General features: G+C 40.7%; 1 protein-coding gene across 3 annotated transcripts in view; it reads right to left on the minus strand.

Moving 5' to 3' along the window:
• Window positions 1–276: 276 nt before the first annotated feature.
• The window catches only part of PSTPIP2 (proline-serine-threonine phosphatase interacting protein 2), a 100,187-nt gene continuing 86,165 nt past the window's right edge, over window positions 277–14,298 (minus strand). For all 3 annotated transcript variants that reach the window (XM_054244144.2, XM_078348066.1, XM_002757211.6), the window contains 6 exons: window positions 10,668–10,766; window positions 8,677–8,773; window positions 8,473–8,554; window positions 7,345–7,379; window positions 5,344–5,401; window positions 277–2,186 (listed from right to left, as the gene is read on the minus strand). In XM_054244144.2, coding sequence (XP_054100119.2) covers window positions 5,352–5,401; window positions 7,345–7,379; window positions 8,473–8,554; window positions 8,677–8,773; window positions 10,668–10,766 — 363 coding nt within the window. In that variant the 3' untranslated portion in view covers window positions 277–2,186; window positions 5,344–5,351. The remainder of the gene's footprint in view (window positions 2,187–5,343; window positions 5,402–7,344; window positions 7,380–8,472; window positions 8,555–8,676; window positions 8,774–10,667; window positions 10,767–14,298) is intronic.

A 14,298-nucleotide genomic window follows, 5' to 3' on the forward strand; every position in this document is an offset into this window, starting at 1 on the left:
TTTCAAGGGTGAATCATATTATAACAAGAGAAATGGAGGGGTAGGAGAGATACACTAGTTGGATCCAACCTAGTCTGAAGGCGGAGACAGTGTCTCCCAGAGGAAGTAACGCTGCAGTTGGCCTCTGAAGGATTGATACTAAGTAGTTTGGCACCATCTCCACTTGGCTTCCCTGAGCAGCAGTTTGTCTTTTTGAAGCCTAACAATCACAAATATGGCAAGGGGTCAAATAAAGCTTGGAAGAGAGATACGGTCAACACAAAAACGAAACAAATCCCAAATTACCAAGAACCTTTATTTAACCTATCAAACTAAAAGAGCAATAAAATAAAAGTATTTTTCATCCACAAAACAGTTTTACATCAACTACACTGACCAATACAGAGAAAAAGGAAATCCCTGAGGAACTGCCAACAATAAATAATATGCTTAGAAATAGAATGTTCTGAGTGTGAAGGAAAATTTCCTGAGCCCGTTCAGTTTGGGGAAGTTTGGCCCTTTGCAAACTTCAGTTTCTCAAAAGGATATCAAACTGATGCAAGTTTCCTGTCATGACAAGAAGATGTCACATTCAGCAGCACCTTACATGAAAGGTGGGGAAATAGACCAGGCATGGTGGCTCACGCCTGTAATCCCAGCACACTGGGAGGCCAAGGAGGGTGGATCATCTGAGGTCAGGAGTTCAAGACCAACCTGACCAACATGGTGAAACCCCATCTCTACTAAAAATACAAAAACTTAGCATGGCACAGTGGCGTGTGCCTGTAATCCCAGCTACTTGGGATGCTGACGCAGGAGAACCGGTTGAGCCCAGGAGGTGGAGGTTGCAGTGAGCTGAGATTGTGCCATTGTACTCCAGCCTGGCCAAGAGCAAGACTCCATCTCAAAAAAAGAAAAGAAAAAAAAGAAAAGGTGGGGGAATAATCAATATTCTTTTGATCAATAGTTCTAGAAAAGCTACTATACAGAGCAGGAGAGGAAACTATTTGCTCTCTGTAATACTGAAAAACTGTTAGTGCTATTTTAACTTGCCAATAATGAAAAGGTACAATTTCTCACAGTGCACAGATGTTGTGCAAAAGGTACATGACCTCCCTGTTGTTTGTGAGTAAAAAAAGGAAGACCCAAATATTTGTAAAAGTGTAATTTGGACACATTTAAAATTCTGGGGTCTAGCAAGGGAAAGATTCTCTGTGAAGACCCAAAATTGAGGATTGGTTTTGTAACTCTAAAATTATCTCGAGGAATGGAATCAAAATACTGTATTTCATTGATTCTAGGGTATACTTTTTTTCATTCTTTAGCATCTTAAAATCAAATGGGCTTGGCCATCAATGGTCCGTCACAACTTTATTGGCAACTCCTTGACCCTGCCTTAGTGCAATGTAAAATAATGGCATGTTTTACAATCAGTGGCTCCCTGAATGAGATTAAATATCATGCTCTGTAGCGTTCAGCACACACAGTGATCCACATAAAAATAAATCTGACATTTAAACCCTGGTGGTTTTCCCAGTTGAAAAAGTGCTGGCAAAAGTATTTGGCATCTTAAATTTCAAAATGAGCATCACAACTTCAGGAAGGATTAGAAGAATGGTGATATGGGTTGGGCTTGGGCTCTAGTTTTGGTTCTGTCCCTAATCAGCTGGAAAAACTGTAAGGAAATTAATTTCACACTTCTAGGTTTTGTTTCCTCATCTGTAAAATGAGAAAGTGTGATCAGGTGGCTTCTAAGTCTTCCAGCCAAAAAGGAAGGTAATTTTACATCTTGCACCACTGAGGCTGTGCATCGCTGTGGCAACCCCACAGCCAGGCTGCCCAAAGCAAGGGAGCTACTACTGCAGTCGGTGGCTCAGAATCCTCTGCTGCCACCTCTCTCCTGAAGTGGACACTCTAAATCCAGAAGTGAATTCCATGCTTCCCATGTCAAAAAGCTAATTCATTCACAACCTGAGTGACTGAGAAAGAAAGAATTCTTCAGAATGGGGCAATTTGTAAACATCAAAAAACTTCAGAACTCACTTGCTTAAGTTGTCCTAAATGTCTACCATTAATTTAAAATATCAAAAAATTATAGTAAGGGTTCACTTCAAAGTCTTCGTGACTGACATAACGTGGCTATAGATTCTGTTGCTCTTGGTGCCCTTTCCATGTCATGAAGCACTAGCCGGAAAAAGCTCTGGTTTCTGAAAGAAAATAACAAAGAAATTTCATTTGAATGAATGGTGCTTGTCAACACTTCCTCCTACCTTGAGAGTATATTCAACAAGAATAACGGTGCAGGCCAAGGAAAATAAATGGGAGGAATGGGTATTCCAAGCAATAAGAAATGGAATGTGATGATAACACCATTGCTTTATGGTAAATAATACATACATTTACATTTTATACATATTTTTAATTTGAAATTTTCAATCTATCTTTACCTAAACATGCTAGAATTAAAAACAGGAATAGCAGCTAAAATCAAGAACTACAAAACAAATAACAAATTCCTAACTCTTCCTATTTAATTTTTTTTTTTTAGACAGATTCTCACTGTGTTACTCAGGCTGGAGTGCAGTGGCACAATCTCAGCTTACTGCAGCCTCTGCCTCCCAGGTTCAAGTGATTCACCTGCCTCAGTCTCCTGAGTAGCTGGGATTATAGGTGCCTGCCACCGTAACTGGCTAATTTTTGTATTTTTAGTAGAGACAGGGTTTCACTGTGCTGGCCAGGCTGGTCTCAAACTCCTGACCTCAGGTTATCTGCCTGCCTTGGCCTCCCAAAGCAGTAGAATTACAGGTGTGAGCCACCATGCTGGGATCCTGTTTAAATTTCTGTTCCAAAAGTTCATTCAAACTATTTTAATTGTTGTGATAAGGAGCTTGGTACATTATTCACTACATTAGCTTCCCTCCTTTAAAATTTTCAGTATATGTTGTATACCAAATATGAATGTGTTGTATACTCCCTTCTCTAAAATTTCCTGAAATTGATGTATATGTTGAACTCCAACTTATCGAATAGGCACAGGTGCCAGTGAACTCCAGTGAAATGATATAACTCAACTGCATGTGTTGGCACTAGCATCTTGCATTCAAACATCACAGTCTTAGACTCTGGGGAACTCAAGTTGTTGGGTAAAGTGGTACTATTAAGCTATTATAATATATTCTTTACCCAAAGAAGTAAGGACAGAAAAGAAAGTGGTAAAAAATAAAAAGAAACACTTAGGACTGCCAATGACCTGCCCATCATCTACACAGTACTCCAGAGAGCAGGTGCCATCTCTGAAATCCAAGTCACTGATTTACCAGGTTTCCACTCTGCCTCTAAGTAGGGCTTTGCCCCTTCCTGTGAGAAAGAGGAGGCTTACAAAATGAAGAAGAAATGATGACGAATTGCAAAGACTATAATTTATTTGTAGATTTGTAGGTCAGAAAGTTATATATAGTTAGAGAACAGGGTACTTTATGTCTTCAATTTCCATATCTTTTATAGCAAAGTTACTTAAATATATTAAGCAATTTAAGGACTTATGTTCAAATATAATAGAAACTACCTGATTATTTTGTTTTTTGTTTTTTGTTTTTTTGAGACAGAGTCTTGCTCTGTCACCCAGGCTGGAGTGCGGTGGCATGATCTCAGCTCACTGCAACTTCCACCTCCCAGGTTCAAGCAATTCTCCTCCCTCAGTGTCCTAAGTAGCTGGGGCTATAGATGCCTGCCACCACACCTGGCTAATTTTTTGTATTTTTTTTTTTTTGCTTTAGTTTCATTATGTTTGCCAGGTTGGTCTCAAGTGATCCACCTGCCTCAGCCTCCCAAAGTGCTGGGATTTTTTATGTCATTAGGACAAGTTGGTATCTGCTCTAGATAGCTAGTTGCCTGTAAGTCACAAAGTAGGTGTTTTTAGAGGACTGAAAACAAACAATGTTTGATGTGCTCACTTTGGTGGTATGAACACCATAGGAAATCCCTCTGGAGCACTGTTAAAACCTGTTTATGTTCGTAAAGAACAGTATATATAACCAACACCAAACCAGGAAGGGTGAGAGAGAGGCTGTTGCCTTTCTCTGTTGACTTCTGGCATCTCACCCACCCATTGCCTGTCACTTTGTCTTCTGATACTGTCAACCAGGGCATACAATGAACAGGAAATGTGAAGATGTGTAGTTCAGATGTGTAGCTCAGTCCACGCTGAGATCAGAAGATGTAAGCAGATCAACTCTCTAAAACAGTTTTTAGTCCAAGAAGTAACACATTTTCATTGCAGACAAATTTGAAAACAGGGTAAACAGAAAGGAAAAATACTACCTCTTTAGCAATATAGCTCTTCAGACCTTTTCCTTTGCTCATGTATACCTACATAATTCCTTTACCCCAAGATAAACCCACTGGGGTAAAAGAATGATCCTTCATGAAGAGTTTCTTTTAGTATCACTACTTTGACTTCTGAGTTATTTCTTCACATTTGTGAAGAATGATTTTGACTTAGAGAATGTTGCAAGCCCCGAGTGGCTAAGAAAAAGAGTCACATAGTTGTAGCCATAGTTGGCTTAGCAGTGTTCAGTTCTCTTCTAAGAATCCTCGTGGCAGGATGATCTCTATGATGACCTTGTGTGTATAGTGAGTGTAGTATCATTTGCACTTCTTTTTATTTGATTTTCCCTCTTTTAGGTGGTGGGGAAGTAAACTAAAGTCTAAATTCCTTTAACAATGAGAATGATGTGTGTTTTGTTGGTGAGCACTGCCTTAAATGCAGGTGTGTAACAGCTATAAAAGAGCTTAATAAGAGCACATAAAGAGAGCCAGGCATGGTGGCTTACGCCTGTAATCCCAGCACTTTGGGAGGCTGAGGCAGGCAGATTACTTGAGGTCAGGAGTTCAAGACCAGCCTGGCCAACATGGTGAAGCCCTGTCTCCACCAAAAATACAAAAAATATTAGCTGGATGTGGTGGCGTGTGCCTGTAATCCTAGCTACTCAAGTGGCTGAGGTGGGAGGATCACTTGAACCCAGGAGGCAGAGATTTCAGTGAGCTGAAATCACACCACTGCACTCCAGCCTGGGTGACAGAGTGAGACTCTGCGTCAAAATTAAAAAAAAAAAGTAGACAAAGAGTTACTACAGAATAATCAATGAAGAAAAAATAGCCTCATTCAAATAGGTATGGAAGGGTCTGCAGTCTGCTTCCAGCTGTGGGATCCAGAGAGGCGTCCTGAAGGGACAACATGCTGGCCAGTGTGCCTGCCTATGCAAGGCCTTGCTAGTTTGTGGTGGTATTATAAAGAAGCATCAAAGCTGTCAACAGCACAATCACCAGTCTACACCCAACTCGATTATGTGAAAAGGTTCTTACCATTGATGTTACTGATAGAGCAAACTGTAGTCATTAACCAAAGCGTAATCAGGATCATCTGCAGAAGGCAGAACACAGAAAACAACAGTAACATCAATTTTTTCATAATAAGATCACAGCCCTTTTCAAGCCAGGGCATTCCACTTAGAGATTCTGGTGACTACCCTTTTATAAGGAGAAAATAGATCTGCCAATAAAAACTGTAAATGGTAGTCACGACTCCATACCAGTGGACATTCTGGAAATCACTGTTCTGACTTCTTTGCCCTCTTTCAGCCATGCTTAGATGTAGTACCCACAGAAAAATCATCTTTAGAAAAAGAAAGAGCATCCTACATTACCAAGTGGTAATTATAGAACAACAAGGAATAAAATACCTTAAATCTTCACATTGTTCAAAGATATAATTTCAGTCAGTACATTTTTTTTCCATCACTAAATTTTTAGTGAGCTGTTAAGTGCAGCATACGTTGTCCTCCTCCCTTATTGATGTGGTTTGGCTCTGTGTCCCCACCTAAATCTTATCTTGAATTGTATCTCCAAAATTCCCACCTGTTGTGGGAACAACCTGGTGGGAGATAATTTGAATCATGGGGGCAGTTTCCCCCATACTGTTCTGATGGTAGTGAATAAATCTCATGAGATCTGATGGTTTTATCAGTGGTCTCTGCTTTTGCATCTTCATTTTCTCTGGCTGCCACCATGTAAGAAGTGCCTTTCATCTCCTGCCATGATTCTGAGGACTTCCCAGCCATGTGGAACTGTAAGTCCAGTTAAGCCTCTTTTTCTTCCCAGTCTCGGGTATATCTTCATCAGTAGCATGAAAACAGACTCATACACTCATTCTCTTGAACATGGATAAGTGTACCTTTTCTTTACTCAAATAATAAATATATGTTGAACACCTCCTATGTACTCGGAACTGTGTTAGGTGTTGTGAGTGATACAGAAAACAAAGTACCTACCCTCTGGATTTTATTATTATACAAGGCATACAACTAATGAGAACTTGTTTGGAGTAGCTGCAAGGGAATGCAGCTACTAGTATACTTTGACCAAAGACTGGCCCTCCTCTATCAGGAATGGTTGTCCTCTTTGAGCGCATAGCTTCAGGAGAGACATACCTGGACGGTGAAGGAGGAAAGGCACACTCACCTAGCCAACCACATCAGCTGAATCAATCCTGGCAATGGATGGGCTGACAGATGTCTCAGCCAGATTTCCCTCACATCCCACACAACTAGTAAGTGCTAAGATGTGTACTCCTTCCAGAGGAGTTCAAAGAAAGAAAGAAACTACAGTGATGAGCAAAAGGTCTCATTATGTACAAAATAGATAATATTAAGTGACTTGTTTCTTGACATCCATGCCTTCTATAAATTATATTTCTGTGTAATTCAAGGGTAAATATATGTCCGTTCTGCTGTTCTCACAGTTCAAGTTGAAATAATTTTTTAGGCAAGATTTGCTTGCAGTAAGTTTCTTTTGGTATTTAAGTAACTGAATTATCTTGGATAAGCTATAAAATAGACCACCAATTATCATATTCCACTCCATGACTAGTAGTGTCATAGTAAGATTCTAATATAGGATCATTCTCTTGGGAATTTGATTCTATTTAATCCTTTCATTCCCTTTATTTCAAAGTTCTAGATATTTAATTATATATATATATATATATGAATTTCTTCCTTTTTTCTTTCTTTCTTTATTAGTATTATTATTATTTTGAGACAGTCTCACTCTGCCACCCAGGCTGGAGTGCAGTGGTATAATCTCGCCTCATTGCAACCTCTGCCTCCCAGGTTCAAACAATTCCCATGCCTTAGCCTCCTGAGTAGCTGGGAATACAGGCCCAAGCCACCACACCTGGCTAATTTTTGTATTTTAGTGAAGATGGGGTTTTACCATGTTGGCCAGGCTGGTCTTGAACTCCTAACTTCAAATGATCCACCTGCCTAGCAATATAAAAATTTCAAAAGACCTTTATTAGTGGCATACCTGGTGAGCTTTTAGGAATTGGGAGGGGTCCTCTCCTGTAAGAAATGAAAACCAAAGTCTTTTAGATAAATTCTTGTTTTTTTGTAATTTTTTACTTCTTGCTACAAGCCTATTGTACTCTAATCAGAACTGGTTTCTGCACTGAAGGGTCAAGAAAGCTCACCTGAAGCAAATGATCTGTAGCAGTGACCTATGGAAATCTAAGTTGCAGACACTATCATGCCACGAGGCAGGATGCGTAGTGATTAGGAGCACAGAGCCTTATCCCCACAACCTGAACTGGCAGGATTAAAATCTCAGCTGTGTGGGAAAGACTTCCTGATTGCCTTGAACATCTGCATCCTCAAAAGTAAAATAGGAAGTATAAACAGCTCCTACCTTGTTGTGGAGATTAAGCCAGTTAATTCACACTGTTTTGAACTGTGCCTGGCATGCTTAAATGTAGATAATGATCATGCAATCCTTCCCAGGCACTCCCTGTCTTTAATAAACTTGGACTGAAAATTCAAAAGCTTAGACTGTAAGCTGACTACGCCAAACAAAAGTGTCTCTTCCCGCAGGATCCTTTCCATGAATGGCAACAAACTTTTTGAGTAAAGGGCTGAGTAGTAAATGATTTAGCCTTTGCTGTCCACATACTGTCTGTCTTGCAACTCTACTCAACTCTAGTGGCAAAGCAGCCACAGACAAAACCTCAGTGAGTGAAGGTGCCTGTGTGCCCATAAAACTTCACAGAGGAACACTGACATTTGAATTTCAAATAATTCTCACATGTCACAAAATAGTATCCTCTTGACTTTCTTCCAGCCATTTAAAAATGTCAAGACTATTCTTAACTCCCAGGGGCCATAGTTTGCTGACTCCTGCTTTCTACAGACTGTAAGAAAAGTAAAGGATTCATATGTGAATAATAATGATCAAGTTCAAGCATGATATACTCCTCCCTGAATTATGACTATTAAAATGCACTTAACATTTGTCCTAAAAATGCTATTTCCAAAAAGCAAGCAGCCTCATTAAGCATATGCAGTAGTAGATACACTCCAGTTCTAATAAGTCTTAGAACATTCATGATAACAATGTTTGCTAAAAGTATTTTTCTCCATGTGAAAGGTAGCTGGTTATTACCTTGCCAAGTTAGGCCCTGTAGCCTTTCCTGGTGGGGCTGCATTCCTCTGGGGTGAGTAGAAATTCTCATACATGATGCGTGCTAGGAGAGTCACCAAGAAACAGGACATGAAGAGGCAGGTGTCTTTCATTCTTAATGACATCTAACAAGAAAGACTACTAGAATTGTGTAAATAACAGTCCCCACCCCACCGCCCCATTCACCTGGTGGAATCTGTCCAGTTTTGCGTTGATTCACAAAGTATTCAATGTCCTTCTGAATGCTGCACATTTCTAAACTCTTTCGGACTTTTTCATACATCTAATAAAAAGAAGGTCAATTAATAGGTAGAGGTATGTTGAAGATAATTGTGATACAGCTCCTTAAAAACATGGGTTTGAGGTTGGGTGCAGTGGCTTACATCTATGTTCCCAGCACTTTGGGAGGCTGAGGCGGGCAGTCACAAGGTCAGGAGTTCGAGACCAGCTTGGCCAACATAGTGAAACCCCGTCTCTACTAAAAATACAAAAAATTAGCCAGGCGTGGTGGCTGGTGCTTGTAATCCCAGCTAGTCAGGAGTCTGAGGCAAGAGAGATTGCTTGAACTTGGGAGGCAGAGGTTGCAGTGAGCGGAGACCATAACACCGCACTACAGCCCAGGAGACAGTATAAGACTCTATCTCAAAAACTAACAAACAAACAAAACACATGGGTTTGAAAAGGGCTGACTCTTCCAAATTTTCTTGTGAAAGAAAAAAGAACACATTCTAAAGTCCCAGATTCCTATTAGAGCTTTTTCTCTGATGCATATCTGCTATCAATTTCTTAAAGATGACAGAAAAGGTATTTTTGTGGCAGGACAAAAACCTTGCCTGAATTTGGTTGTTGTTGTTGAGACAGAGTCACACTATGTCACCTGGACTGGAGTGCAGTGGTGAGATCTTGGCTCACTGCAACCTCTGCCTCCCGGGTTCAAGAGAGTCTCCTATCTCAGCCTCCTGAGTAGCTGGGATTACAGGCAAGCGCCACCATGCCCGGCTAATTTTTGCATTTTTAGTAGAGACAGGATTTCACTTTGTTGGCCAGGCTGGTCTTGAACTCTTGACCTCAGGTGAGTTGCCCACCTTGGCCTTCCAAAGTGTTGAGATTACAAGTGTGGGCCACTGTGCCTTGGATGAAATTTTTTAAAAATACCGATGGAACCAAAAACTAGGTATCAAGTCCTATGGCACAAGACTAATGCCACACACATATGCAAAGACAATTACTTAAAGAAGAGTTTTTCATTCAATCCTATTGGTTTTCTGGGTGTTTAGTTGTTCTTCCAAAGTGAATGTCTCATCTAAGTGAGAGCAGCTACTCCTTAGCAAAGAAGGTTGTGATAACTTGATTTGATGCCTCTGAGACCTAAGGAGCCTATTACCATTGCTGTGTACAGGTTAAGCCTGGATAATGGACCAGCGAATGCTGTTGAGGTAAGTCTGGGCCCTGGAGCAATCATTAGCCTGGGCAAGGGTCAATCTCCTACTACTTGGTGCTGTCCTGGAGTGACCCCATTCCAAAATGAAGCTGTGTCTGGGATGCACATGCATGTTATAACATCTGTCTTTCATACCTGAAACTCTATTTGGACTCTATCTGTTCTCCTGCCCCAACTCTGAATTTTCTTTTGTGCTCTAACTCTGAATTAATTTCTTTCTTTCTTTTTTTTTTTTTTTTTGAAGTCTTGCTCTGTCACCCAGGCTGGAGTACAATGGTGCAATCTCAGCTCACTGCAGCCTCTGCCTCCTGGGTTCAAAGAATTCTACCACCTCAGCCTCCCAAGTGGCTGGGATTACAGGGGTGCACCACCACACCCTGATAATTTTTGCATTTTTAGTAGAGATGGGGTTTCACCATGTTGGCCAGGCTGGTCTCAAACTCCTGACCTCATGTGATCCACCTCAGCCTTCCAAAGTTCTGGGATTACAGAAGTGAGTCACTGCTCCCAGCCATGAATCTCTTAATGAGAAAATCATGGTGGCAAATGAGCCAAAAGTCAGGTTGGTTACATGTTATCTGGACCCTTCTAGTAAGTCACTGTATGGCCTTAGGCAAGTCATCTTACCTTACCAGGGGCGAAGTAGGGGTGGTGAACCAATCAATATCTACAGTTCCTTCTACTCTAAAGTATCCAACATGCACAGGACAATCCTCAGTGGATGCCTCTGACTTACTTCATCACTGGTGACACATTGTTGTGACAGCTGATTCACATGTAACCACAGTGCATTCCGGAAGAAGTTTATTCGTTCACATTCTTGAGCCTCAAACACCTACAGAAAAACAGCTACATGTACAGAGATATGCAAGGAAAGGGGCCATTCATTTAGGCTGCCTGTGATTTAAGAAACAGTGTCAACCTTCAGTTATCTGTAAACTTATTGTCCAATTTAGAAGACTTCTCCCCTACCACTGAGGATGCTCATAAACTCATACCACAAAGAATCCAAACAAGTCCTAGTATCATAGTAACACACACAGGCTTGGAAATAGTTTTGATGGTAAAAAATAATGGTGATCCCAGATACCAATGTTCTAATTGAGTTCTTACTGACATTTCCATCTATCTAACATCATCTCTACCTGAGCAGCCTGCCAGAGCCTCAGATTCAAAATGCTGCCCCTTCCACCCTGGATGAATGCTTTTGGTTAGCAAGATGGTCATAACTGTTGATGCTGGTGGATGACTATATGGAAGCTGTGCACTTGTCTTCTATCTTTGTGTATGTTTAATTTTTTTTCTGAATAAAAAGGTTAAAATAAAAGTCATTGCCTGAGATAGAGTTTTTTGGATACAAACAAATATCACCTTTAGAAAAATTAAGTTATTCTACAAAGCACATAATATTCTATTCAACAGTGGTATACCAACAGGGATATATCAGTGTATTTTAAAAATCTTGAATACCATAGCTATTTTTAACAGTGAATGAATTGTATATACCACAGCTTCTTTTCCACTCTATGAGGAGAAAAGGGTAGGGACAGGCATGGCTATAAGTAGTTCTCATACTTGAATTCACATCAGAATCACTTGGAAGGTTTATTAGCATGGAGATTGCTGGGCTCTACCCCCACTGTTTCTGATTCAATTTTATATACCATACTATAGATTTTATTCAAAACCATAAAATTTTGAATGTCTTTTAAAGTTTGCTACATTTTAGAACTTGTTATAAAATAAAACTTCAAATATATACAAGAATAGAGAGGTAGAGACAGTATGATGAATCTCTATGTGGTCATCACCAGCTAAACATTTATCAGCTCACAACCAAATCTGTTTTATCTATATCTCTACCATCTGACCCTATTCTCTGGAGTGTTTTGAAGTAAATGCATTATTTCACTTCCAATTTTTTCATATCTACATAACATAGTATAATAATTTCATAATATTACATTCTTTTCATTATGGAATATTTCATATGGAATCAGAGAGCAGTATAGTAAATACCTACACACCAACTACCTAGCTTTGTGAAAAACTTTGGCCACATTTGTTTCAGATTCTGTAAAAGCCCCTGTGTGACTTACCCAGTTTCTATCACCTTCCTCCTTCCCCAGATAGCCATTATTCTGAATTGCATCATTCCTATGCAGTTTTTTTGGTGGGAAAGGGGTTGTTTCATTGTTTTGAGTTATTTTTATTTTTATTTCATTTTGTTTTGAGACAGGGTCTCACTTTGTCACACAGCCTGGCGTGCAGTGGTGCTCTCATGGTGCACTGCAGCCTCAAACTCGCAGGCTCAAGCAATTCTCCCGCCTCAGGTTCCCAAGTAGCCTCTGCCACCATGCCCGGCTAATTTTTGTATTCTTTGTAGAGACAAAATTTTGCTGTGTTGCCCAGGCTGGTCTCAAACTCCTGAGCTCAAGCAATCCGCCTGCATAGCCTCTGAAAAGGCTGGGATTACAGGCATCAGCCACCCCGCCCAGACTTTATGCAGGTTTTTACACTATGTATGTATCCATAAGACATATATGATATTGATTTACATGTTTTAAAACCTTATTTAAAAATGGTCTCATTCCAGGCTTTCCCCTAAGAGTGTGGAGTTAAAGAGGTAAAACAGAAAACAGTGTTTTAAGAGAAGCATAATGACCCACAGTATCAGATAACAAAGACAGGTCAAATAAGATTAGAAACTGCAAAGCCCCACTGGCCCTTGTATCAAGGGATTGCTGGTGCCCTCCAAGAGAGCAGCTGCAGGGAAGCAAATCCCAGATGCCACAGACTGGGGCAGACAGGATAAAATGGACTCGGAGACAACTCCTTCAAAAAGCGTGGCTGTGAAGAAGGGCAGAGTTAGTAGGGATCATAGATAGAAAGCAAGAACTGCTGGTTTTGTTTTTTGCTATTTTATTTTTTGAGACGGAGTCTCACTCTTTTGCCCAGGCTAGAGTGCAGTGGCACAATCTCCGCTCACTGCAAACTCCACCTCCCAGGTTCAAGTGATTCTCCCACCTCAGCCTCCTAAGTAGCTGAGATTACAGGTGCCACCACCATGCCTGACTAATTTTTATATTTTTAATAGAGACCAGGTTTCACTATGTTGGCCAAGCTGGTCTTGAACTCCTGACCTCAGGTGATCTGCCTACCTTGGCCTCCCAAAGTTCTGGGATTACAGGGGTAAGCCACCGTGCCCAGCTGAACTGGTGAGTTTTTAAGCTAGGAGAAAGCTGAGTCTGTGTACAAGAAAACAGAAATTCACAAGTTCTGTATGCCCAAGAAGGTGGGGAAAGGCTAGCTGGATAAGAAAGACCTTGAATGAAGAATAGCCCCTTTTCCACACTAAGAGGGAAAAAGGAGTGGAGCAAGCGTGTCTGTCAATGATTCTCATACTTGAATTCACATCAGAATCACCCAGAAGGCTTATAAACACAGAGATTTCTGGGCTCTACCCCCAGAGTTTCTGATTCAGTAGCTCTGGGGTTGGTCTGAGAACCTGCATTTCTAACAAGTTCCCAGGTGATGCTGATGCTACCAGTCATAGGACCTCACTTTGAGAACCACTGGAAGAAAATGTGCAGGCAGGGTGACAGAAACTTAAGTTTCTTTAAAAAGCTTCCAAGTTATGTTTTTTTTATTTTCTCTTGCAAATTGTGAGGTCATTTGTGGCAAATGCAGGGGAGCAGTGGTAAAAATGAAGGTATGAGGATAGTTAAAAAATAAAACCTCCTGCCAGGCACGGTGGCTCATGACTCTAATCCCAACAACTCAGGAGGCTGAGGTGGAAGAATTGCTTGGGACCAGCCTGGGCAACATAGCAAGACCCTGTCTCTTTAAAAAATAAAATAAATAATTAATAATTAACAAGGCATGGTGGTGCACACCTGTAGTCCAATCTATTTCATTTAAGCTCAGCAGTTTAAGGCTGCAGTAAACTCTGATCATGCCACTGCACTCCAGCCCGGGTGATAGAGTGAGACCCAGACTCAAACTAAACTAAACAAACAAACCTCCAAAGCCTGCTTACTTGCTGTCAGCATTCCCTTTAGAACCTGTGGAGTACAGGCCAGGCTCTCCAAAAGTAATTACTTAATCAACCATTCACTGATTCAGCTATTCTATGCCTATGCTAACCCAGCATTAGAGTAAAGCTTTGAAGAGTAGGACAGCTGGCCAGGATGGGAACGAGGCAGACAAGGTTTGGGAAAAACTATTCCAGTTCCTTCCACTCTTCACTTAAATTTCTGATTTCTTTCTTTTCTTTTTTTTTTTCTGGAGACAGAGCCTTGCTCTGTTGCCTAGGCTGGAGTACAATGGCACAATTTTGGCTCACTGCAAACTCCCCCTCTCGGCTT

The sequence above is a fragment of the Callithrix jacchus genome, chromosome 13 (genome assembly GCF_049354715.1).
Source record: "Callithrix jacchus isolate 240 chromosome 13, calJac240_pri, whole genome shotgun sequence".
In the NCBI taxonomy this organism is placed as follows: Eukaryota; Metazoa; Chordata; class Mammalia; order Primates; family Cebidae; genus Callithrix; species Callithrix jacchus.